This window comes from Odontesthes bonariensis, chromosome 6, assembly GCF_027942865.1.
Source record: "Odontesthes bonariensis isolate fOdoBon6 chromosome 6, fOdoBon6.hap1, whole genome shotgun sequence".
NCBI lineage: Eukaryota > Metazoa > Chordata > Actinopteri > Atheriniformes > Atherinopsidae > Odontesthes > Odontesthes bonariensis.
The window spans coordinates 40058850-40086849 of record NC_134511.1 but is presented as its reverse complement, the minus strand read 5'-3'; the positions used below and the strand labels follow the sequence as shown (position 1 = coordinate 40086849).

The 28000-nt window shown below is 39.0% G+C and overlaps 1 protein-coding gene across 2 annotated transcripts in view; it reads right to left on the bottom strand.

The window, feature by feature from the left end:
* Window positions 1-1447: 1447 nt before the first annotated feature.
* Window positions 1448-28000, bottom strand: part of edil3a (EGF-like repeats and discoidin I-like domains 3a) — a 110954-nt gene continuing 84401 nt past the window's right edge. For both annotated transcript variants that reach the window (XM_075468798.1, XM_075468797.1), the window contains exons 9-10: window positions 12563-12718; window positions 1448-4491 (exon numbers count right to left, since the gene is read on the bottom strand). In XM_075468798.1, the coding sequence (XP_075324913.1) occupies window positions 4342-4491; window positions 12563-12718 (306 nt within the window). In that variant the 3' untranslated portion in view covers window positions 1448-4341. The remainder of the gene's footprint in view (window positions 4492-12562; window positions 12719-28000) is intronic.

Below are 28000 nucleotides of genomic sequence, written 5' to 3'. Positions count from 1 at the left end.
ATAAAGTTGTTTTGTAACGTCCCCATGCCAGTAATGTGAGAACCATGCATATGGTTTTGATGGTAAGGCTTGTGACTTTATTGTCGGATGGTTTATAAAGTGGTGTGACGTTTCTGCAGTGTGCAAGTTGTTGTTTTACGTGGAAGGGTTAGCACTTGCCCCTTAGCCACCACATAGTTGGCTAGCATGACAGGCTGCGCAAACAGCACAATCTCCGCACAGGGAGCGCCGATTTGCACCAGTCTGTGTCCTACTATCAGTATTTGACAACCTCTAGCAATGGGATTGCGCTTCAAATGCCCCGGAGTTCCCCTTTAATATTCAACAGCATAGAACATAATAGTTCTGTTCCACCTACTGAACAGGAAGGACAGTGAAATTTAACACTACATATATACATATATCTTTTTAGACTACCATGCGGCTGTTTGTAGGAAAATACTGAGAGAACGTATTCTAATCATTTGAAAAAATGCTAGTAAAATGAATGTAATAAACACATTGATTTAAATTATAATGCTAGTGTGAAAACCCACATGGAAACTATGTGTTGTGTATCCGTTTAGATAGTGAGCATATACTTCAGAGATAACAGTCTTCCTTAAAGACCACCAGACAGAGGTCACTCCACTTTGAATGTGTGTCAACCTACAGCTTTATTCTCAATCAGTTTTTAATCGCCAAGTAACTCCCCTCACCTCAGTTACATGCCGGCCCTCCACTCTTTGATAACACAATCATTACTGGACAGTTCAGTTGCCACCAATCCGTGTCAGCCTTGGGACTCACTTTTTGATATCTTGCCGCAGCTGTGAGAACTCACCTCAGGGAGTTACAGGTACTGGCAGTGGCACGCCACAGTAAATCAATGAAAGCAACTTAAAGCAGTAAAAAAATGTTTGCACTGTGTCAAGTTTAATGAGTTGAAAACAGTGCAGTGTAAAGCCAAGAAACGTTTATGTAGAACATTTATGGGCAATTAATTAATAGCTACATGTACAGTAGATCCAAATCAACAGTGCAGTGTGCAACCCTTTGTACTGAATGCGGCTGTTTGTGTGTAAACATGACAAGGGCATAAATTTGCCCTTATTGTAAAACTCGGTTGTCAGCCTCTTTTGGCTTCTTAGTAAGAAAATATCCAACAGCAAGCTTGGTTGTAGATACAGTTAAGTTCAAAGCAGCAGCTGGAACTTTATGGCCGCAGCAGGGAATGGTATTTTAAGGAACAAAAAATAAATCTATAATGTGAGTGATAGCTTAAAAACCAAGGTAAACACTGATCATTTAAATCTGCCGATGCTGTCTTCACAGCTGAATACATCTAGTCCGCAACACCTGATAGCTGTGGTAGCTTAATACTGACGAACAGTAGGTAGAGACACAGAATACACCTTGCAGTAAGAAGAATGTTTAAAAAAACAAACAAACACACCATTTTTTTCACAGATATGTTTTTATTTGTCAAACTGAAAGAGGCTTTGTTTTAAGCAACATTTTTTTAGACTATACAGTTTCTCATCCTCCTTTGCAGGCTTAAACCTTACCAGTATTACACTAGTCTTGTTTTTTTAGATGACCTTTGACACTTGGATGGAGGAGGTAAGAAATAATATGTGAACAGCTGACACAGTAATACAAAGATGCATGGCTTTCCAATTTGCTTCCCTTTTGCACTTGTGAAACAAAGTTTAACAATGCACAAGACCGATGGTGGGTACAAAATAAAGGTTATTAGATCTTTATGATATGCAAGAATGGAATGTGCCTGTGGACATCTTTGTTATACTGCACTGTTCAAACTCATACATCATGCAAACTTCCTCAGAGCTTCGGAGCAGGCCTGCTCTATGGTAGATGCTTACAGGAAGCAAACTACAAAGCTCAATCGGAGCAGATGCTGGACAACATACAGCTATTGGCAATAAAGCATCAAAGAGTCCAAATTCAAAAACAGAAATCATAAGTGAGACAATCAATTTATGCTTTTTCTGTGCCCATGAACCTACAGAGTGACAGTCACTGATTCACACCAAGAACAATTGTCACATATTGGTAATCAACAGTAATTTCAGTATAACTTACACAATTATTTTTTCAGATATATTCCTGTCTTAAGACACGTCAAAGCCATTACAGAGTACTATTATTCCACATGTACAAGTATATCATATACTGTGCATCCCATTGTCAAAACCAGAAGTTTTCTGATTATGCTCGGTTCCAGCTGATCAAAACATTTTGTTTTGTTTTTAGATTTCATACCATCAGAGAAAATGTCCCATAGCGAAACAATATCAAGTAAAGTTCCACATGACTTTTCATGACGCTTTCTTGCTGTGCAGTTTATTATTGTGGAGCAGAGTTAAGTGCTAAAAATGTTAGACGCCAATCTTTTTTTTTGTAGACATTAAATATTAAAAGGTGTAAACTATTGTGGCACTTATTTAGCCTGTAAATGTCTTTTTTTCTCCTCCCAGGCTGCAGTCTCAAGGCAAATAAATCATGTTCTGAAAATATTAAATGATTGGTTTGTTGAGAGTGAAAGCTGACGAGTTATTACTCAAACATGAAGCAGAAAAGTAGATGGCGCAGGTCTTCAGGAATAACTAGTGAAGAACAGAAACTACTAGAGTAATCCAGGCCTATCTTTAAGCGTAGAAGACAGGAGTTAAAAGAAGTGTCGACAATGTTACAGTACCTCGAGACTTGTTTACTTGCATTTATTCACCCAGCCAGGCATTGTTGTTCACTAAGTGCAGAATGCGACCAATGTTTTGACACGTCATTTAAAAAAAAAAAAAAAATGTAACTGGCGTAGCAACACCTCAGAAATCTTTTAGCTCTCATATATTCCAGCATCCTGCTGTCATATCATGGGAAAACACCCACAAGCTCTTTAACATTTAATTACTCCACTAATTTAGTCCAGAATGTTAACACTGATTGAGCGCCTCAGAAGGAAATACTAATTTAGAGCTCTATACTGCGGCCACGGTTCATTATCATTGTAGATTCTTATTATTGTAATCCATATATTAGTATTTTGAGCATTTTCTCTATTTTGAAAATAAGGCAATTCATCAAATCTCTGGCTTATCGTGTCATAAGTATTAAAGAAAAAAAGAAAAAACGCGTTCTGCATTTGAATTATGCACATATGGATGATTTAAATACTTGCCTTAACTCATATGAGCATTAGCATAAATGGCCACTGTATATCGGTGGTCAAACAGTTTACATTGTGGGTTAATATGAATGACATCTATCCTGAGCTTTTTAATTGATTCAACTTATATCTACAAAACAACACAAGGACATTAAACACAGATATTATGAAAAAGACAACCGTGACAAAAAAAAAACAAAAAAAACAAAAAACAAGCACAGACAATTACATTTTAGAAAAAGTCTGTCCATAGACAAATAGTAGCAAATAAAAAAAAAATTGAATTCCTTGTGTGAGCAATAAAACATTTAAACTACATGCAACCTATATGCCTCAGTGTCAGTGCCAGTTTCAACCGCAGTCCTTGCTCATTGTTTCACACATCAGTCGTCTTTAGTAAACTTTTGCAGTGTGTCGAAATGTTTCAGAACAACTTAAAAATGCACTTAAAAATAGGTCTCTAAATCAAAGCCATTTGCTCTCAGGGCTGAAGATTTTTAAATGATTTGTCATAATATACATTAATAATTCACGCACCATGCAGTTTCTTAGTCTTTTACATATAATACAAGAGCATTAATAGTGTTTTGACTGATGCAGAAATGTCAGTGTCCCTTAGGGTAAAAGCTTGGGGTTGAGGAGGTGTTGTAATGAAATCGAAAACAGATTTTATAACATGATATTACCCCTACATGGTACCTTTGTCAGTCTGATTATGATATGAAGTTGGTTAATCTTGTTAAGTGAAGCACGACAGACAGATCTTACATCTTTGATAAAAAGTGACACTGTACAACAGCTTCCATGGCAACAAGTTAAAACCACAGTGAGACCCCCCCCTGCTCTGACTCCACCCCCAACTCCAATCCACCCATATATATATATTATCGAAGTTCATTCTAAACAGGATGGCAATTCTTGAGAAGAATAAAAAGACAAAGATCACGCTTTAAATAGGGAACTGAAAGACAAAAGTGGAACGGGGCAGGTTTTAAATCATTGTACAAAAGGACAAACAATAACCCACCACAACTTAATACATATTCTTGAAAAATCCATTGGAAATTGATTTCTTTTTACAGGCTGAACAGTTTATTTCTGAAGTACTGCATGATATACTCCAGTATGCCAAGGGACGGGGGACGATGGCCAGAAAGATGGGGGGAATGACATCACTCTTCCTCTGTGCATCCCAGTATTTCTACACGCAAAGTGATCCTGCCATACCACGACCAGGGAAGGATCCGAATAAGCCGAGCACGGATGGGGGAATCTATCACATTCTTTCTGTGTGTTTCGTTGTCAAAATTGCCCTGGAACACCTGAAAAAAATGAAAGCATGAAAGAATTATTAGTTTTCCGTAGATACATCTCAACAAAGAACTGAATCTAAAGAAAAATGATATCAGGGTCATTATTGAAACGTACTAATCTGAAAATATCCCTTTAATGCCTCGGTAATATTAAAGGGCCTCAACACGTTTTAACAATGAGCTTGTTCTGAAATGTATCTCTGGTGGTACAAAAAAAAAAACAATCTGGCAGCTATCATACAGGGGAGCAGGTGCAGATTATTTTCGGTGATTTTGTTCCTTAATTCCTTTGTTACCTTGAATACCTCATGCCTGAGCAGATACTAAACGAGGCACAGTTAGTAAGAGCTTCAATTCAAACACACTAATTGAACTCTTTTCTTCTATCACACGTGAGCACATTTACAGCTTTACCCCTTGAGGAAAATTGCATGTTGTTTAAGTGGCACAGCTGGAAGTGCCACCTTAGCAATCAGAAAAACATTGTCAACTGCCATTTTACCTGACTGCTGAATCACGTTAATAATATGCACTTTAGGTGCTCTTGCTCTTCAATTTCGCTCTACTTTTCTGTACTTTTTCAAATGGTAATAAAATAAAGGCTTTGGTGGATGCCAAGTACACCATGATGTCATAAAAGCAAACCCTGTTATTCCACCGCTGGCAGCCTGAAACTGGACAGTTTTAATGGTTTTAAATGACACCCTGAAACAACTCCTGGATTGACCAAGTGCACACGATTCTAATCATAACATGGGGACATGTGCTTCACTGCTGATTATTAGAAGCTTTGGTGTGTGCTTAACAGACAGCAGAATCTAGTACTGTATATTAGAAATAAATGCATCAACAGGGAGTACTTCACTGAAGGATCTGATCATTTCATATAAACAGTTGTCATTATGTCTGTGTAATTGGAATGTAATGGGAGTCACTGTCGTGTAGAATAGAGAATCAGCAGGCTGAATCCAAACAGGTGCAAGAAAACCGGGATATACATTTTTTGAGTAAACTTCTAGTAAATTCAAATATTCATTAGAGCATGAGGAATCGGGAGAACAAAAGCTTACACTTTGTGTGACTGGGACTAATATTTAATAGAAGAGCCCAATTTAATGTTAAAAAAGATAAAGCAAATATCAGTGAACATAGCTGAAAATTTTTACACATGCAACATACATTCCATTCAATCTTTTAATTTTTAAACAAGTCTTCACGTGGCTGCTGTCACAAACTGAAACAAAATGTTGCAACAATATAACTGGAAATTCCATTTCATAGTCACATTAGTGGAAGCCAGTTGATCGCACTTACATATTTATTTAATTGTTTTTTGGGGGCTTTTATGCCTTTAATGGATAGGACAGTTTAGAGAGACAGGAAGCAGGGGGCAGAGAGAAGGGGATTGACATGCAGCGAAGGGCCATCCGGTGTGGGACTTGAACCGGGGCCTGCTTCAGCGAGGACTGTAGCCTCTGTACATGGGGTGCCTGCTGTACCCACTACGACACGGACCACCCCACATATGTATTTTATAAAACAGCATTTTTAGTGCTTATTTGAATCTTGAGAAAGCTGGTATGAAAGGAGGCTTTCAGTTGTCAGATACTTTCATGGACCATTTGTTCTGGTCATCCGGCAGAAGAAGAACAACTGTCCCCCGAGCAAAATGCAATGATGTGACAATAGATCATACCTATTCTCTTAGAAGTAATGCGTAAGGTTCTATTAATATTCCTATGTTTGTGTAATTCTTTTTACAGCATGTTTTTGTCCTGTCATTTTTTTCTTTTGTACTTTTCTGGGCTTTTGTGACTTTCTCTTTTCGAGTAACTATATGACAGGTGTTCACTTTAATTAGTCTACTCATTTCACATGTCGGTTGAAAATACATGCGGGCCACTTTTTCATCTTACATTCTTTTTCATCATCTTCCTTATGCAGTGCGCTCTGTCCTCTCTTTCACATCTGTACTGTGGCCTGGAGCACAGCCGTTGTCAGAGTTTGTATCTACTGACAAGCAAGCAACTAATCATCACATAGTTTTACGCTCTCTGTCATCTTACTCTGTGTGTAGGCCCTCGTACTTTGTTGCACATATTTAGAACCTCAAAGTATGGAAGAATAAATATGTTTTGTGTTTTTCTGTGCTTCTGTTTAAAAGACATTCGCATAGTTTCTGCCCATTGTTTCAATTTCATTTGATGAGAAAATGAAAATCAGCTCTCTGGAAAGGACAAAAAAAAAATCTCACATAGTTGTGTGGAAAACAAAAATATGAGTAAGGTGTAATAAAGATACTTCAGAAGTGATGTAGTTTGAGGATAATGTAACAAAGCCTAACTGTTTTTATAGAACATTTTGAATTGCGTCACTTTTGAAGTTGATTCCATCTTGCCTTTTAAGCCACCTCATTACTGGTCTGATACTAAACTTCCAACTTCTACACATGCATTTAGTAATAATAATAATAATAATAATAATAATATATTTTATTTATAAATCACTTTACATCAATTTAATGACCTCAGAGTGCTAAATGGGTCCGTATAGTGGTGCCCTAATCTCATGAAATTTGGCTGAACTGGATCTGGTTAAAGTACTCTGCTGGAAACAACTCTCATTGTCCCAAAAGGTACAGCGTGACATTTAACGCAGCATTTTTTAATTAATCATCACGTCTTATTATAAAAGTTGCACCCTTGGTTTTTCAAAATCCTTTTCATGCATCAAGAGTGCAGTTTTTGTTGGTAAAGCATCGGCAAGAAACTAACATTTGTGGTAACGTGTGCCACAGCAGGTGTGTGCAGCGCCCTGCCTTGTTTTACAGAATAAACATTTCTGAAATAGTGTTGTATGCTGTTTAAAGAACTGAAACATCCATCTTAGTAGTTGTTTGCTGTGTTTCTCTATTGCGCCTTACTGATAAGTGATGATATTTTTAAACATAAGATTGCCACCACAGAGCTCCATTTTGCCTGAATACTTGACAGTGGTTGGCAAGAAATGTGTCACACTGTAGCGTTGCCATGACTGCAATGTGACAGCCTGGACACATGACAGTACAATACAAAAGACAGGGGCTGACGGACATAAAATCTCCAGCTGACCAAAAAATGACAAGGGCTTATCTTAGACTGTCTGGGGACACACAAAGTGTCAGAAACCATGTCCTAAAATTAGATTAGTTGGGGAGCCAGATGTTCCAAATATCACAATAAAAGGAGAAAATAGTGTTTTGAGGAAAACAAAAATAGTGATGAGTAATGTGTCGACTGGGTCAACAACAACATATTGGCAAACAACTTAGAGGCATTGCTTAAGGCAATTCTGAAACAAAAGTGACATAAGACCAAAATATGAATTAGTTATTGATTTGGTATCAGTAATCAGAACTTTAAGCCAGCTGTGAGTCTACTGTTAAGAACTCACACAGAGAGTTATTGGTGAACTTTATGAATTATGTATGCGATTGTCATTACTCAATGCAGTTTTCACAACATTTTGCCAAATGTGCAATGTTCAACACTTGTGAATCTATTCATGAATCTACATATGTTCAACATTGATAAAGTGCCTTAAGGAGTAATCTTTCTATGCTTTCTCAAAAACCATTCTGCACCAGCTTTAATGTTTTCGACATTAAGTCCCGGGTAAACGTTGAATGAATTTTGACATTTTTTCTTTTACATTTTCACTGTCAAAGCATCAATATCTTCAAAAACTAAACATTCTAATAAGTTATTATGCTTAGGTATTGTTGTCGCTTTATTTTTCCTGTTGACGAGATGTAGCTCTACCTGTTGTGTCTGATTTGTGATTAGTGTGCCAGACAACAGCAGCATCAAGACTGTCTCAATGTGCTTAACAGCTAGTTCAAGATAATTGTTGCTGAATTGAAAAAGCATCACTAATAATTCAGAAGAGAAAATAACTATCTTAACATATATTCCATCCTTGATGAGGAACATTTGGTCAGAGTGTTTAGTCCAATGCGTAGGCTAATTACTACATCTCAGTTGGAAGTACATTGCCCAGTAGCCAGTATATAATGATAAGGTACAGATACCTCATTATCCATTTTTAACTGAGGCAGTTCCCGTGCTGGTTCAAAGACTGCACCTTATATAGAATCAACTCTTTGCGTTTTGGTCAGTAAAACTGGTTTCAGAGTGACACCACCACTGACACTTCTAAAACCATGACCTTAAGCAAGAATAACAACAACAACAACAAAAGAATTCAAAAATCAAAACCCAAAACACTGCAGCATCTAATTAGCCTAATACAAAAAAGAAGAAATTAAAGATAACATGCTGGTATGTATATGAAAAAGAAGCAGCCATGTATGTGCAATGGAATCATTTACCTGGTTTCTTTTCCTTTTGCACATCTTTTAAATTGTTAGTTGGCAGTACAAATCTCCTTGCAAACAGGAATGTGAATTTATGAATGCTACTGTTATAAAGAGCAACATTCACAATAGCATGCAATAGGGACCCGCGCTGCTGCGTTTACAACTTGTTGAGTCTTTGAACTCACAACTAATACTAGGGTGAGGATGACAGTTTAGCAGGCATACACAGCAAACACCACTACAGCACACATAATGCCTGATAAAAACACGCCGCAGATAGGGATCCAGAACAGCATACACCTACTGGCAGAACATGAGTTGGTGGTCTCTGTCACCACCCAATCTCAGTTGCTGCCTGACATCAGTTGTGCATGTGTGTGGGGGTAAACCATTTACAGCTGTTACAGGCCATCTATCCATAGCCTAATGGATTGAATACTGTAACCATAGACCATCTTCTTCCTGTCTGGGGTAATATATTGTAAATGGGCCTGATTTACAGCTGATTATAGAAGAGGAGAAATGCAGGTACACGTCATGTCCTATTGCAATCAAAATAGCAATAGAGCTAGCACTAGGTCAGCACTCGCTTTTTGTTTACATTCATGTAAAAAGGGTATCCTGCGATTTTTCAGACTGAAGCAGAAGCTACAACTCAGATCCAAGCTATTGATTTCAATGGCTGATAGAGACAGGAGAACACAATACTGGGACAGGGCTTGTGTGTACATTTAAACTGCCCACTCTCCATAACTTAAAGCTGCTGGACAAGTCAAGGGATCAACTTGCTCAGATCTCTTTGCACTCTGCCCCCAACTTGGCGCGGTGCTCACCGACAGCAGCAGAGTGTCTTAGAAAAATCAGTTTCGCTCAAACTGAAGGACAAAACTAAGCTTCGTCTAATATGTTACCTTGTGAAGTGTTTTTTCTAAATCTGAGGCACAATGAGACTCAGATAATATTTTCTAGGGCCAAAGAAAATGAAATATGACTATTACAGGATAATCTTACAATGAATGGAAACATATCTATCTGACACATATTGACCTAACCCGGAGGGAATTGAAGGCTCTAATGGTTCATTAAGCCCACGTCACCAGTGAAACACTAAAAATGAATCAATTACTTTTGTACTTGATTGTTCCCATTAATGGGACAGTGTAAATATTGATAGCAATGAAAGAGCAGTACAAGATGACCAGTCAGCATAGTGACCGAGGTGTGGAAAGTGCGTGGATAGGTGATTTGGGGAAATATGGTACGTTTTAGCAACAGGCGCTACTGTTACCAGTTTCAGTTACAAGTGTGGTTGTTTGGATTTTGTGTGTTAAGAAAAGGCAAATAAGCCCTCTATGGATTTTGCTGAAAGATATCATTGTGCATGTGTGTGTGTGCCACTGTGCCCTGCACTGACAACATCTGTATTCTGACAGAGCCTCCTCTCTCAATCTGGATCTAAGTGCCTGCAGTCTCTGCCACACAGGAGCTGGAGGGGGAAGCTGAGAAGAATACTTACAAGGCTCTATCAATGTGCTCGAGCCAGACACTCAGATGCACACGCAGGCACGTGCACATTTGCAGTATATTCCTGCCAAGTCAAGCATTGTTGTGTGGCAGGAGGAGCCTTGGGAGCCTAATGACCAAATGTGTCCTCTAGCATTAATGGCTGTTTCAGCCGGCTGAAAGAGGAAACACCTTGAAGAATCATACAACTGAACAGACCCATGGCCCCTACCAAACATGCTGCCCAATACAGAGCACTTTTCTTAAGATTATCATGGGTTCTGCTGTAAATTATACAAAAATATCAACAAAGGATAGAGAATAGATGGTTACTGAAAGGGATCCTCTCCGGTGTAAATTGGTTGAGAAACTGAAAAATGTGTTTGAGATATGTTTGAAAAATAGTAGTATAATAGTTCCCTGACATGTCGCCAGTACTTCCATCTCTAGCAATGACAGATGATGCTTTTCCGGGCATGTAGTAGGCATGCAGTGTTGGCGGTTGAAATTGCTTGAGTGAGAATCCTGCTGAGCATGCACTGGCCCCCAGCCAAATATTCTCATGAGAGTTATAAACTCATCAAGCAACAAATTTGAACTTTAGATGTGGAAAAAATATTTCCAGGCAACAGCACACACAACTGTACACACAACAAGGAAAATTGCATGGGAGTTATGCGCCCTGTAAGAGTGCTGCTTTCAATTTGTCATGCTAAGCCAAACAATGTCAAAGTCCTTCTATAAGAATTCACCATTTTGAAAGTTACCATGCAGCCTTTCCAAACAGGTCTAAAGCTGTTTTCTTTTCTTTTGGCAAAGCCAGAAAATCATCTGTGAAGTCTGATGTGAAGAGACTGCGGGGCATAGACTGGAGAATGATCTGTGAAGCCAAAAAGCTTTCACATTGGATTTTTAATCTTCACTGCCTAGAAGACATTTATAAATGAATGAGCTATGACTATAATTTTAATTCTAGTTACCAGTTTTGGGTGATTGTTTCACCCCATATAGGAAAACCACAAAAAATGTTACACTTCTACATGAAGACTGTCCTTCTGCATGAGAATATCTTAAAGGTACTTATGCAAAAACACAAGTCTTTCACTTACAAGGAACTACTTCTACACACTTAAAATTTTACACGTCAATTCATGGAGTCTCCAAAAGATAACAAAATGATAACTGTGCAGTCTTACATTTTAATCCATTTTCTATATCCGCTTAATCCATTTCAGCGTTGCGGGGGGATTGGACACTATCCCAGCTGCCATTGGGCAGGAGGGTAAATCCTGGATGGGTCACTAGTCCATCACAGGGCCACACAGAGACAAACAATCCTGCACGCTCACACTCACTCCACCGGGCAACTTAGATTCACCAGTTAACCTAAAATGCATGTTCTTGGACTGTGGCAGAAAGCCCGAGTAGAGAACCTACGCGTGCATGGGGAGAATACGCTAACTCATGGCAAAAATATGTACATTATATACATGTACATTTTGATTTCCACTGACAACTCATTAGCATTACATCAAGAGGACACGGGGCTTATCTTTTAATAACATAGCAAGTAAGAAAAAGCAAAAACTACCCCTCACACTACCACAATTTGAAAGACACGAGGCTTTGGCATTAGCAGTAGCACTGAGCCTGCACCTCTCCTGATATCAGCAGAGAGGCTGTTGCAGCTCTGCACTCCCTCTGTTGTCATGAGTGATTGCGATGGACACTGAACTCTGCTGAAGGGCCGTAAATAAGGTTTTCTGCATAGCGCTGGCCAAGCCAGGTTGCCAATGGGGTCTTATCTGATACCACACCAAGCAAAGGCAATAAGACAGACCAGGCAGGCTGCATCTGAGCCACAGATAAGAGGAAGCTTATGGGAAGTGGTGAGAAGAAGCAGAGAAGCTTGCAAAATAGAGATCTTCACAGTGAATACCTTGACATTTGTTGTTTTTTATGCTTGTGTGCCTTACATGCTTTTTTCTGCTGACAATATTCACCCAGAATCACCCTTTCTTCAATGGTGCGATATGTATTTAAAAACTTCAGTTCTCAAAGAACCCACAATTATATGATTCCACAGTAATTTTTTTGTTCTTTTTGTTTATTATTAAAAATGTGTTCCTGAATATTGTATACGGCCTGGCCAAAAATATTTAGATACAAGACTTGAATTTGCTCAAAGACAACTTGTGTGCCAGTGTGACAGCAACTTACCTTGTCCTTCCCTTGCTTCTCATCTTGATATATCTTCCATCGTTCTCCATCATTACTGTAAGCAAGTTTGTATGAGCCAACAAACTGGACATGGCCAAAGTCTTTAGCTCCCTGGGTGATGATACCTGTAACCTTGGTTGGCACCAGCAGGTCGACCTAAGAGAGGGCAGGAGATAAACAGAGAGGAAGGAAAACAAAAAGAGAAGAATGATTCATTTTATTGCTCGAGAAACTTAGCAAGTCAGGGAGTGTTAATCTATGCTCACTTTTGACAATACACTCAGCATCTTTTTTTAATTTTTCTTTTGGTGTCATCAGGAGATTTAGTAGAAAAGAAGAAGACAAGTCAAGTCAGTTTCAATTATTCACTATATATTGAACAACAGGGCTAAGTCCTCTCCCTTGCCTCAGCAAAAGAGAAATTGCACGCTGCAGCAGCTTCTGAGAGCCACACTTCTCCATTTGCGTTAATTTTTAATTGCATCCCGTTTGTTGCGACCAATTTACTGTGCAAGGGTTCTTGGCAGTTTACACACAAACTGTTAATTGCATTGATATCTTAGTGTTTATTTATTCTCTATTTCTCTTAATGTACTCAAAGCAGTTAGTTTGAGACTAAAATCGAGGTCGTCTCAACTCCAAAATGTATAACAACAAGAACACCTGGCTGCCTCTGAAGTGAGGAGAAAAATATGTGCAATTATGCCTATATAGGTTTGATCTATTTCCAAGTGAGATATTTAGAAGTGTTAAGAAGTGTTAGAATAATCTAACTAAGAAGTGAAGTGGAAAGCATTGTAAAGTATTATGAAACAGACCGCTCAAACCACATTAAATAAGAATATAGCAGTGAGTGTGTAATATTAATGCTCATGGCACACAGTAGTAACTGCTGAAATACCTTTACATTTGTGAAATATGTCACACAAAAGGTTTATTGTTAGTGTTCTATAACATACATTTCATACTTCTAAATATCACAAGTAAGAGACATTAAAGGCATGCCATTTCCATGGCTTCATAAGTGAGGACACAACAGGAAGGCCAGGAAGAAACGTGGCTGCAGGAACAACTGTAACACCCCTCTACTCAGCTTCAAGAGTATACGGTCAGACAGAGACTGCAGACAGAGGGGTAACAGTGAAGGAGGAGGATTACAGTGCTCGTTCACAACAGATGGTGTAATCCTGGACATTTCAGTGAGAAGGAGTTCTTCTGCACCTCAGATGTAGAACTATCGGCTGTAAGTTACTGTCCATGTCGTCTACTGTGTTACCTGCCAACGCTGCATGTGCAGTCATCTGCAAAGTTGTTGTCAGGTTACAAAAACAACATCAACAACTAACGATGACCTCTGAAGATTTCTACCACACCTTCCTCTCTGCTACACTTCAACTTTCTACATGTTTGTCAGATTTTATTTTTATTTTGTCATCTATCAATAACGGAAGCATATCTTTAATTATCATGAATACTGCAGCGATACAATTTCCCTTTGGAGATTAATAAGGCATTATTGAATTGAATTGAATGACTTATCACAGATCAGTGGAGCACAAATTTGCCATCAACACCGGATGAAGACCAGGCTCAACTTGGCATTTGGCTTTGACATAGATGGTGGCAAAATTCCGAAGCACCGAGGGAGTATGAGAGAAATGTAAGCACAGAGATTTTTTTATTTTGCTGAATACGCAGTACACAACACAGGGACAACCATACATCAAACTAATTGGCTTGGTCACAGGCCAACATATCCTGTGTCATGCTGCTCTGACAAAACAAAACTGGGTGGGTCTCCCTGTAGATTAAACTAATAAGCAACAACTCTAATGCATGAGGTAAAAATGGCTCGCTTCTGGTCTGAACACTGCACACTGCAGTGCATCTTGGTACATCACACAACACCTTTGTTGTCTGCATCATGTTCCAAAACCTGAAACAATATTTTTTTGCTCAGAGTGGTGAGGTGAATGTGAGATTACTCAAGAGGCTTCATCTTCCATAAGGTTTCAACAATGCTTGAGAGCTTCTCTACCACCGATTTGAACATCGAGTTTTTCTCCCTCTCTTAAGTCCTTGTGTCCTACTTTCTCCTCTCTAGAAGATATGTATGTGGATTAACTCAAAGCTGTCCATTTGTGAGACCTTTAGCTAATAAAAGTAAGACAAAAGTTTGCACATGTTCATCATGCTGTGATTACATGTATGGAATTGTTCAGATCCTGTAAGTATTTATGCTTCGTTTGTTGTGAATTTACAATTCACGAACTTCTGTCTTAAGAAAATTCTGCATATGCTTCCATTTGGGCGTAAAAGACTTATATTTTCTGTTTTAGCTGTGGCAGCAGTGAAGGATATTTCCCTGTGATGTATGCGTATACATTTAAACAACAGCCCTGTTGTAAGACCAATAAGGCATGACAAACTCCTTGAAGAAAGGGACGAGGAAGAAACGGTGGCAGGTGCTGTTCGGCTGTTTCAGAGGAGCTTGACAACCTGCATCGGGAGGCTTGATTATGCTACAGTTGCACAGCATTGAGGTAATCTTGCTCAACCCAAGCAGCCAAGTCTGCCACCGAAACAAAGGCATGCTTGAAGCGAAACCTGTAATTGCTGTCACAGGTAGCGGTCAAAAAATACGACCGCCCCTAGCGACGCCGGCTCTCAACACTTTGATGGCCCAAACTGAATTAGGGAGCGAGATAAGCTTGTTAAAGCAAGGTCTCTCCTCCAACCCCCGCCTTGTGTTCTTTTTTTCCATCACACACAATCAACCCCTTTTGCTCCTTTGTGAGCTTTTACCCCAGACAAACTAGGAGTCTTTATAGCAATCTTTCAATGCTTGTGGCATAGATGTTCCAAAGAAATGAAACATGAATCAATTTCAGGATTTTTCTCGCTGTATCTGAGATCACAAAATAAGACTCATTTAGCTCTAATCTGGCTACATTGTCTTCCCTAAAACACAACAACACATCCAAAAGGGAGACTGGGTCAATTACTTATTTGTACTTCTCTCTGATGGCAGCGGGCAAAAAGAGTGACGTTTGTGCACTTCTGCCAGACAAACACTTCTGGCATCTCTTCTGCTCATTAAGACAAGAGTTGGTGTGCAAATTCAATGTTCCTATTTGAAGTGTCTTTGCCATTGGAGGATAAAAAAATTAATTCAGCAAGTAGCGGCTTTATGGGGAGCTGAATGAGGCGCAGTTTTCTCTTTTAATGAACACAGTGCATACAGAGCAACCTGCTAACATTCTCCCACCAGCTGTGCTGATCTTAGTGTAGGTGATGAAGATTCATTTAATCTTTGCAGTCTGAGGGGAATACATGTGCATGAGTGTATGATGCTTTTTTGTGTGTGTGTGTGTGTGTGTATTCTGACAGTTAACAGTACAGGTTTCAGAAATGCGTGGCTGAGAAGTAAAGAGGAAAGTGCTATGGTTCATCAACCCCACAACGGGGCGGCAATCATTAATGCTCTAAGCCATAGTGGGAGGGAGCATGAAAACACAATATTCCAGTGCTTTTCTCACCTCGGGAGTTTTGACAAACCTATACAAGTTCCATTTACTTAACCGTACCTCGGAATCCTTGATATCAAACTTCTCATATGGGCATGCTGGACATAAAGCCCTTGCGTTATTATAATAACAGTGATTATCAAGACTCATTATCATGCTAAAAACAAGCACAAGGTCTCATGAAGGCTTTTCATAAGACCAGACCCACATTAAGAAACATCACATTGAAAAGTGTTATGTTCAAGGAGTATTTACTCCAAAAAATGCTACATAACTCATGAAGAACTTTATACCATGTGTCAAGGAGACAGACATTCAAACATATGTTTCCATGTAGCACACATGAGTTGACTGCATTTAGTCTATCAATACTTTCTTTATCTAGGCTCATGCTAAAGAAAGGATCTAGACTTAAGGTTTGCAGCCCTTGAAGTTCAGGGTAATGCAGGATTTGTATCGTGGGACAAAGTTTAACCAAAAAGGATTCTAAGTACTGGTGTCAAGGGTTAAAGTTGCATTAGCAGATTTTAGCCAGAATATAGACCATTTGCATTAACTTTTTCATGAGATCTCAGATCTACCTATTCCCTGAACATACTTTCACATGCACTGTATTATGTCCTCTTACAAACCTTAAGTCTCCATAAAAGCACTTGCAACTGGAAGGCACACCTAAAATGACAACATAATGAGGGATGAAGCTGCAGGCGGACAATTTCCAGACAGACGGTTGACTAAGTGCAGCAATTTTGAGTGTAAGGCAAAGACTGTTTGAGTCATGATACTTCTGAGTTAAAGATAAAATGTTAAGTTGCACACAGATGTAAGCTGGGTAAGCTCATTCCATAAGATTAAGCAGTGGGCTCAGAATAAAATATTTTACATAAAATATGATTTATTCCTTGAAAGTATATCATCCCGATATCAGGACAGTGAAAAGGAAAATATTTTAAATATGGTGCAAAATTAAGCTTAAAGTATTCCGTAATCACAGTCTACACTGATATGCAGGTGAGTGTGTGTCACAGTTACACCACCAAAAGCTCGGTGGCTGTCTCTATCACTCTTGTTGAGTTTCTTCAAGTTCAAACAACAGCAACTGAAACTGTAGACACTGAAGTTATGTCCACATCTACAGTATATCAGTGTGGTTAGTCCATTTCATCTATTTACTAAACTACAGCAACAATGTCATTTTAATTCAACAAATGTTTGATGTAAAATGTTTATATAACTATAGATCTGTACAGGCTGTATGCTTCCAAGAAGATTAAAAAGGAACGGCAGAATATGCTGTGGGAAAATAGCAACTTACCCTCTCTAAAACATAACAACAACACAATAACTTTGCTTGGTGCAAATGTGGTATATAGCTAGACTCGCTCTGCACACAGAAATAAATGGCAATGATTCAACAGTCACTACTGTTAGGCTATGAAAACCACTAGCAAGTTGAACATCCCAGGTTGGATTTCCAGGTGTGCCATGTCCATTTATCCTACCAATGCTGCTGAAATCTGGGCTAAATGTGAACGCTGCATTAAGATCTTTAAATAGACTAGACATCAAAAACAACTTTGATATTTAAGCTATAGTCCTATTATATTCTAAACATCTATGGGGCATTTAAATGTCTTTTAGGTGAATTTTCCACTAAAAAATGCTCAGAGGGAACAACCTATCACATTTTTCTATTTTAGACTTGCAGAAGAATTGCCTTTGTGCAAAACAAATCAACATGGTGTGTTTACACTGCATACCAAGCAGCCCAATCACAGCTGATGTGGTCTGTGTTGCCGCAACTTTTAATTATTTTACTGGAAAGGTGTACCTCAAGCTGTAGAATGTATGATGTAGATTCACCAGAGATATATAAATCAAGCTTCACTCAGCGCTTATATTGGCTGAGAAAAATGAATAATTGAGGTTGTTTTATTATTAATGTAGCAAACAAACAGACTGCAACCTTTACAAACTAGGCCTGCTGGACAAAGAACCATGACGACTTATCAAAATGTAAAATACATCCATCCATCCATCTATTTTTTTATATTCGCCGAATCCAGTTAAAGGTTGCAGGGGGGCTGGAATCTCACCAGCTGCCATTGAGCGAACGGCGGGGTACACCCTGGACGGGTCACTAGTCCATCACAGGGCCAGCACAAAGACGAATGAGACAAGCATCTGTGCACAATTAAACTTAAACTCACTCTGAAGGTCAATTTAGAACAACCAAGAAACCTAACATGCATGTTTCTGGACGGTGAGAGGAGTACCCGAGGGGAACCCACGCATGCATGAGCTGAACGTATCCAGCTGGAATTCAAACCAGGAACCTTTTTACTGTGAGGTGAAGTATATAGATTTTATGCATTTTACTAAATACAAATATATCCCGGTCGCAATGAATAAAAAAAGAAAAGGAAGCTTTTAAAGACATAATAGCTTGTTCATGACCAAATGTGCAGTAAAACTCTTAATCCCTCAGGTAACATGTAGCATCAGGTACTGGAAATTTCTGTTGATAATCAAGAAAATGCCTTGCAATAAAAACGGCCATGTTTGGGTTTTTTCCTTTATAATGGTCTAATTTCAGTCTATTTTTCTATCGGCTTCCTGTTTTATTTCTACATTTATTTTGTTCCTGCAGCTTCCCTTGTTTCCATCACAACTGTTTGTGTTTGGTGGTTTATCTCATTGTTCTGTTCCCATCATAAATACCTGCAATTGGTCATTAATCTTCAGTATATATACTCCTTGGTTTCACTTGTTCTCTGCCAGCAAGCAGTATACATCAGTTATGATGTACTACCCAACAGCTCCCAATTCAAATATCCCTCCTTGGTTATTTTGTAAGCCATCGATACATATTTCATTACAAAGCAAATTATGAGACAAGACTAACCAGAGATCCGATTGGTTTATGGTTCAAACCCATTTAGAACATCACTATGCAAAGAAAATCACATATTTTACAGATGGTTGTAAAATTCTGCAGACTAGACAAGTCAATGCTGCTGTGTTCATTCCAGAGTATGACACAGTAATTAAGAAAAGAAAAACAGATAATTTATCGGTACCTACAGCAGAGCTTGTAGCAATAACATCAGGCCTTCACTAAATTGAGGAAAACAACCATATTATTACCATTATTTCATCAGATAGTTTATCAGTGCTTATAAGTAACAGGTCAAAAAAAGTCATGCAGACAGGACATTATGCTCAAGATATATCATAAGCTGCACGTTAATGGTTTAGTTGTTAGTTTTGTTTGGATTCCTGCTCATGTTGGTGCAGAGGGAAACTCAGTAGCAGATGTTTCGGCAAAACAATCACTCAAATCAGAGCTGAACTTGAGATAGCCCTGAGAAAATTGGAGGCTAAATCTGTCATTAAGAATCATTTTCACTCCAAATGGCAACAATACTGGGAAAATGAAAGACAAAGAAGCATCGATAATGCTTTAAAAATGTGTATGCAAGCTGAGTGGGCAAGAATAACAAAAGAGGAAGCAATATTTAGTTTCAGAAAAAAAGAATACAGGACTCAATAATAATCTCAAAGTCATAGGAAAATACTCAACTTGGGTATGCTTTAAAGTCTGTCAAACATGTTGGAAGACTGTTCTTTGGCAAATACCTGCTGAATGATGGCTTGGTATAAATAAAGAGAATTTAATTTTTTTTACTGTTTTGGTAAATGCAACATGTCATATACATTTTTCTCCTTCACTTTTTCTTATGCATGCAAACACCCACCCACAAACAATCAACAATTTTTTTCTTCTTAAGGCTGATTTATGCTTCAGACGCAAAGCCTCTGACGCTCGGGCGCAGAGCCTCTGCGAGCGTCAAAATCTTGACCACTCCCCCACGCAGAGGCTCTGCGCGCGTTGTCGTGCACCTCAGAAAAATCCTGACTACGCGACAGACGCACGCAGACCACCAACGGAAGTGCGCAGACAAAAGCGGCTGTGATTGGTCCTCGGTGTGCCTTTCCGGTTGTCTGTGTGGCTTCCTCCTTTGCATTTTCGCCAACTCCAATAAAAGAAGCTGTTCTTCTTCGATGTCGAGCAACTCCAGATCTATATCTTGCATACACTTTTTTTTTTTTTTTGAAAGATAAACACTTGTTGTGTGTCTGACGCCGTCTGTCTCACTTCGTCATGTAGGATTTGAAATTGAAGTTTACGAGTAAATAGGCTTCATACATTAGCACACAGTCCATCATCTGTGCTTGAAAATTAGCATTATGTCCTCTTTGGAATTTCTCAGAAGACAGAGAGAACCCACACAAACACACCGCAGTCAATCTCTTCCTAACACCCTCAGTGATTGGTGTTTTTCCCATGCGTTGATGGGATGTCAGAAGGAATAAATGCCTGCTGAGCTCTCACACTGACGGGAAGGTGTGCAGGCAGTCTGAAGTTGCCCTGCAGCATCCAGCATAAAAGAGGCAATGTCACAGGGGGGGGAATCACAGCCTGGTCAGTGTGATTGATCTTGAGGGTGTTGAGTGTGAAATGTAAGTCATATGCAGTTTACTCAAAGACATATCTTCACTTTTTTTTCTCCAGATTCAGATGACTTTGCAGTGACTCACAGTGAATTGCAACGTGGTGGGATGCAAACAAATTTAACACTTATACATGGATTGATCAAAGATACATTAAACTTGTATGATATATACCCTATACACAAGTAGCTGGGCCAGCAACAACATAAATACTTATTTTGTAGGTATTTCTAAATGGTGTTTCATTGGGGAGTTCATGAAATTACTGCTTTCATGAATTTTGAATGCCTCATCGGGCCAGTGGCGCTGACCAATCAGAGGGACTGTACTTTTCAGCACAAATCAGCCTCCCTGCCTGTTTCTTTGCCAACTTGGCAACTTTGTTACATCAGTTGTGATAAATCTTGTGACTTTTTCAGACAAACACAACTCTCTGTTGCTGGGGCACTTGAGTCTTCTTCTACCCTGCTCTAAAGTAGCCGTGACTTGCTTGGACGTGTGCAGTCTTGTCCTTGTGGGTTTTTACGTAAACCCATTCCGTACTTCTCAAAAAAGCCATCTTTAACCAGTTAACAGATGGCTTTACTCTGCAATCGGAAAGGGTCGTGGGTCTTTATCGGCTTAGGTCTACCTAGATCAACAGCAATAAAAACAGCTTATCCATGCTGTCGTCGGACCAGCAAGAAGGCAGAATTCTTTCTGACTGTTGAATATCACTGAGGCTTGGAAACTGACACAATCAACCTGCAGTTAAAAAGAGACGCAATGGATCAATTTTTCAGTCCGCACAGCAGCTGGCAACTCAATGTCAGTCCTGTTGGGTAGGGATAAATCCCACCGTCCGGTCAAAAATAACTACCTTTCTCAGGAAGTCATACTTATCAGAAATTGTGATACACAGCAGCCTGAGGAATTCAGTGTACGCTATCCCTTCCTGTTGTAGTATATTATTGGGTTGTCCCCTGAGAGGAAATAGTAGTAACTTCATGTGTTGCTGCTGGCAAAATAAAAAGATTTAGTGCCTTGCATCAGTAGGTGCACTTGCATCTACAAGCTACTTTTGGTGTAAAAAGGCTATTAGAGTGAGATCTCCATGAAAGAAAAAGACAGAGGTGCACTGCTACTTCTACATGAATCCAAAAATACCCTCTCTCATTTATTGTAACAAAAAAGATGGCCTCTGTGACTCTTACACTGTTACATTTATATCAGTATGTTATGCATATAAACATGTAAATGTAATAAAAAAATACAACGTCATTGCAACTGATGAAGGTGGAGCTAATTGCTGTTCGCAACATTAGATGTCAGGCTGATTATTAATTTGCTGATTATTTTCCCAGGTGACTGATTCACTGTCGCCACAACATAAAGGCAGCATCTCATCAAAGCTACTCATTATAGCACAAACTTTTACTACTCAGACAGGCCTATAAGAAGCTACTTAGAGCAAACAGTTATAAAACAGATGGAGCCTCACTTCAGTAATGACAAGTTCAGTGAAAGAGATTTGGAGGAACCAATGAAGAGAATTGGCCATGGCGAAAGGAACATGAGGGGAATCAACCATGGAGGTCTGGATCATTTAGAGCTACTATAGCAAGGAGAACAGCATCTGTAGAACCATGCAGGTGATTCTGACATCAGTATGAGTGAGTGATTCAGATCCATATGCATAAAAATGGCCTTGACAGCACACTAGATAGCACACTTGGGGAATTTCACACTCTGTTTAATGCTTACTGTGGCTAGACATCTGATGGACTCTTACTCACTGTTAAATTTGGAAGAGAGCAGGTTCACACCGGAGTAAAGGAAACAGATTTCTCGTGAAAAAAAAATGAGCAAGAAATCTAATAGAATAATACAGTGTACCAGTCTTTTTTTTTTTTTTTTTTTTTTGCCATTTTTACAACGGTGGTACAGGTTTTGAAGGTCCAGCAAGAGATTTTGGAGGTGAAAAAAAACAGTTTACTGCTCTGACTCAGGCATTTACATAATGCTTCATTCTTCTCTCCCCTTCCCTACATCTCACATGGTATATAAAATATTCATTTCAAATCCTCATAGATATGCACACATACATGCGCACAGGAAGAAATACTATGGTATGATAAATTTAAACAATCAAAATGAGGAAACTGATGCCATTCATTAACTTACAGTAAGTTTCCTCTTCAATATGATATTCAGTTAAACATAGGGAACCTTAGCTTGACTATGGACTCTTTTGAATTTAATCATTTTACCAAAGCATACAACACTGCACCTTTAGTGCAGTCCATACTCTCCTGGGAAAAAAGCTCAGAGATGTTTTAAATGTATGGATGTGAGGATACCCTGCGTGTCAAGAGATGGCTTCAACACACGCCGGAACAAAAGATCCCCATGCACAACTCATTGGGCCCAATGTCTGCTGCACTGATTTAAGATATAGCGCAGTCACTTCTGACAGTTCCTGCAGATCCAGCGATTTCAGCAGGAACTGCTGCAGACTCATGAATCAATCATCCTAAGATAAAACAGATAGATGCAATCTGAGAAGGAGTGAGGGGTGCAGAGGTAGAGAGAGAGAGATGAGGATCAGGTTGCTCTGTAGAAGGATAAGATGGCTTCTTTGGATAATGAAAACAAAACAGTCACACCACACAGGGTACATTTGTAAGGATGATACATTAAAATGTCAGCTTAGAAATATAAACTCTATTGAGTGGTGAATCAGGATCAAATCTACATGCATATCCTTAAACATCAGCAAGTATGTTCAAGGTGGAGTTAATATATTTCATACTTAAAGTGCAACTTGTAGGTTAGAATATTTGCAAAGTGCACATGATGTTTTTAAAAAATGTGAATTTGCATGATGTTACTGATCAATTTAATGTATTATATGGAACATAGGGGCTTCAGTAGAAAAAGTAGGCACTTAAATGCTAAAAATAAGGCTTTTTTTCCCCCAACGCATCATATCACATCCCTTTGATGAAGTGTCTCTGTTTCATCTAACTGTGCAGCGCTGGTGGCAGTGAGACTTTGCATTTTGTCTTTGAAGAAGGAAAGAAATATACATATATATATATATATATATAGATATATATAATTTTTAAAAGGAGGTCCTTGTATGAATAGTCGGTGTCTTACCTTTAGTAAACAACTGTCAGAGTACTCTCAGTTTGGAAAGTTAGGGAGGAGTTCTGATGGGGGAGCTAAGTTAAGAGGGTCACTGAAGATTACATTTTCACCACCTAAAACATTCCATTGCATCAGTTACATCGAGTGAATTTTACTCTTATTCGCTTCCTTTGGATAGTTATGCAATTCCACCCATGCCAGAGTTTTAGCTTCAACCACCAACGCTGAAGCCCCTTTGGCCACTCTGTACCTGTCACCTGCTTCAGGTGAGCTGTCAAGCTGCTATTCATTATATATCATTTCTGGTCTCTTTAATGTCTAGCAGGGTTGAAATTTGTTCTGTCATGCATGTGTTTTTACATTTTCGATCACTCGAGCACCAAAACCCTGTGTTAATTCATATTCCTTACTTCTAAACTAGACCAAGCTTGGCTGCTTCTCCTAAAGCTTACATCACTGAGTTTTTTTTTTTTTTTTTTTCTTAACGTGAATTAAACTGTTACTAAAACACATCAAAATATTATTGTGGTGCATATAGCTATACATGTTTTTTTTTTTCCAAACACATAGGCCTACTCATACACTTGAGTTGCTACTGAATGTGGTTTGTTTTCTCCTCATTGACAGCATACACCAATTAGAGGTGTTGGCCCTGTGGCATTATACGTCTTTAGTTTGTTCAGAAGTAAACTTAGCTACAGGTGCCGTTCCTATTGATTTGGTTTTCACGTGTAGCAGAGTAGGACAAATATTGATTCCATACCATACAGCTAATTCATTTACGAATGTAGTTAGAATGACGACTTGTCCTATCTGCAGGGACAAGTGCCGTAATCTATTTTTGACCCAATAAATTTAACATGAGAGTAATACAAGTCTTGGATTTAAGAGGATAGCTTCTGTTCACCGAAGAGGGGTATCCTCTTGAGGACTGTGTTACCAACTTATTGAAAAGTGATTGTTTTCCATTGGTTGGATCAAACACGGACACAAAAGACAGCTCATCTTTTGATGGCGCCCAACAAATTTTTCCTGTTGATATTTTCCATGAAAATAGTTTCAGAAAAGTACAAGTTTTTTGTTTCTTAAAATAAATGATCATCATTGCCATAGTGACTAATGAGAATCCCTTTTTTAAATCCTCCCGTGCTGCAATGCCTTCCGTGACTCTTTGGTGGCTTTTCTGCTTTCAGAGAGGACACATTTTAGCTTTGGTGCGTAAACACTTAGGAGGCGATCAGAGCTTCAATGGGACAAATTAAGCCATTGTTGTCTGTGGATGGGCGAAACAACTTACAAGCTAATTTAATTGAATAGAAAAAATAGAGTTTGTTGACATCAGTGCTACATTGGAGGTAGTGATTTGATTAGGAAACTGTGCTCAGCAAAATTGGGGAAATGATAATACCCGGTTTGATTGCATCAACAGCATTCTTGCAGGCACTGAGCGGGGATCAATCTTGCATCACATCCTCTTACTGTTGCCTGTAGCCTTTTATGTGCATGGAACAGTGCTTTATGTGAAGTGTCAACATGCATTAATGCTTTAGGCAGCATTGAAACAGATGGGATCCTTCAGTAGTATATCAATTTTGGCACTTTAAATGGATGATTATAATTTGTATGAAGTTTTTTTCAAAGTCACACCAAAGTCGCAGCATGTTGCAGTCGCTCCGATCGCATTGTGTTTTCCTTTTTTATTTTTGCGATTCATACTAAACTATTTTTTCCACAAAATAGTGATTTTTGAGAGATTTTTCAGCCTACAGTGGTTTGGAAGCTGATCTGCTTGAGTGGATTCTCTTTGAATTTCTGTCACTTTTCTACATCGTTTTGATGACTTACCATGCCTAGAAGAGCTGTTTACAAACAGATTTAAAGGGAGAACGAAATGGATGTTAAGCAGGAGCAAGACGGAGGAACAGGAGGAAGTTTGAGCCAAGTTTTCACTTGATATTAATGAGGAAGGAGAAGGCTCTGGAGCCCCCGGAGGTGGAGAATGCTGCCCGATTTGAGGAACATAATAGACAACACTGCTCACCCTCCACATAGCATAGAGTTGAAACAATGGAGCATGTTCAGTAAGAGGCTCCTTGAGCTCCACTGCAACACAAAACTGTACATAAGGTAATTCCTGCCAGCAGCAATAACTACACACAACAACAGCTTATAAAGATCGATTAAATAAACAAAAAAGCAACAAAATAAAAAGGGCAAAAAAGTGTTCATTTGTTTTAATTAGATTTCATCCCATATCTATGGGGTAGCATGGTTGTAATATCGTTAGCACTGTTGCTAAAAAGGATTTCTTGGCCTGGGCATCTTTGTGTGGAGTTTGCATGCTCTTCCTGTGCATGTGTGTGTTGACAAGTGCTCCAGTTTCTCACAGATTTAAAAGAGCTGCATGGCAGAATAATTAGTGAATCTCAGCTGGCTATAGGTATAGGTGCAGGAATTTGAGTCTCTTTCTGTGTTAGTTCAGTAGTGGATTGGCAAGCCATCCAAGGTATAACCCTCTAACTCAATGGGGCTTTTTCAACTAAAGTGCTTTCAGAGTGGGTCTGGAGCCTGTGCCTAAGAGCCAGTTCTTTCTGTTTCAACAGACATGTACTGGCACAAGCTGCCACAAAATTGATGCTACACAGACACTAACCAAAGCAAATAAGGCCTTACATCAGGAGCTGGGGGTGGGGCTATAAAGACCAACAAGGCCAACTAAAATTCAGTGTAGCTTCTAATCAGCTAGAAAAAAATAATAAATAACTTCAACATTAAAGTCAAAGCAGCAGTGGAAGAGCATGAACTTAGCTTTTTTTTTTTTTTTTACATTTTTTCAATATTGCAAGATGAATCTGTCAATGTTGTCTTTATTTCTAGAGTTTTAGATCTGTGACAACTTTGAGTATGCATATGATTTGGGAAACTAATTTGATTCGATTGCAATCTGAACACAGATTAATGTCCTTCAGTGATATGATTTTGTCATATCAAAAAGGAATGCATTAACGTGTCCAGTGGCTCAGGTATCTCCTCGTTGGGATTTATCATCTCTAGTGAGAGTCAGGGTTCTGCATTGACTGCACAAACAGTTCTGTTGTACAGGTGTGTGGATAACTTACTTTCTGCCTCAGAATGCCACTTTTGAGGCTGTGCCATTTGTTGGTTCTTACACCCTAGCTACAGTATATTATTTGCCTGGATTCTTAGTGATGCACCCCTGTACGATAGGGGTGTCACAATGGAAGAGAGAACAATATAATGACAATGAAGGAATGTGTACAGATAAACAAGTGGTAGACGGGTAATAACAACAGCAGGAGCCTGTTGGTAAAAACTGCAGTTGGAACAGTAACAGGTCACTTGTGTGTCTTCACACTACTTTGTTCATAGTCCCCCACTGTTCTTTTCTCCTGGGTCCTGTGTGCTCCCGCAGAGAAACACTTTTTTCCCAGTGTGCATGTATTGCCTTACCTGCTAAACTGCCACAATTTACCTCATCAACATCTGCCACCACAACCGTAGCCCACCCCAAAATTGTGTGTGCTCTGCAAATATTAGTCCATGTTTTTTCACATTTGTAGGATCCTGTGAATTCATTGCACCCTCCTCCACAGAAACAGGCAAACCATTGTACAAACTGAAGAGCATCAGACTACGTGTTGGAAAATCTCTTTCAGCTAATATAAGCATCGATATTCATTCACTAAAAACAAACATATTTAATCATCAAGACCACAGACACACTGAATTTGCGAATCACAATCTGGGTCAACAACTGTATTGTCTTCGAGGCCAAAAAAGCCATGAGAATGACTATACAGCATACTGTATCTGGGTTGTCAGCAAAGTGTGATAAGAAGCCACAGCTCATGCTAAATCACTATATTAGGTAAGGTGTTTGCAGGTTTGCAGCAGTGACTGTATGCTAAATTGCTGGTCTGTAGTCTTTCCAAAGTTTTCACACAAGCTCACATGGCGTCATCTCAGGCAAAGGCGATTATTGGGCTGCCACAGCTACACAAAACACATATTTATCACTTTAAGGAGATAATTGGGTGTGAAAACCTTGGAGACAGGGGATAATAAATTAACCACCAGAAAGGAATTACGATCATGACTTGTTTTGTAACCTTTGCTGGCTATGAATACATTTGAGAAGTTGCAAATGAAGTGACACATTTTGTATGAGTGCCTATACAACCACATGCACTAGAATTTGATATGCTGGGGTCCAATTTAACTATGCTTCATATTTTACATATTT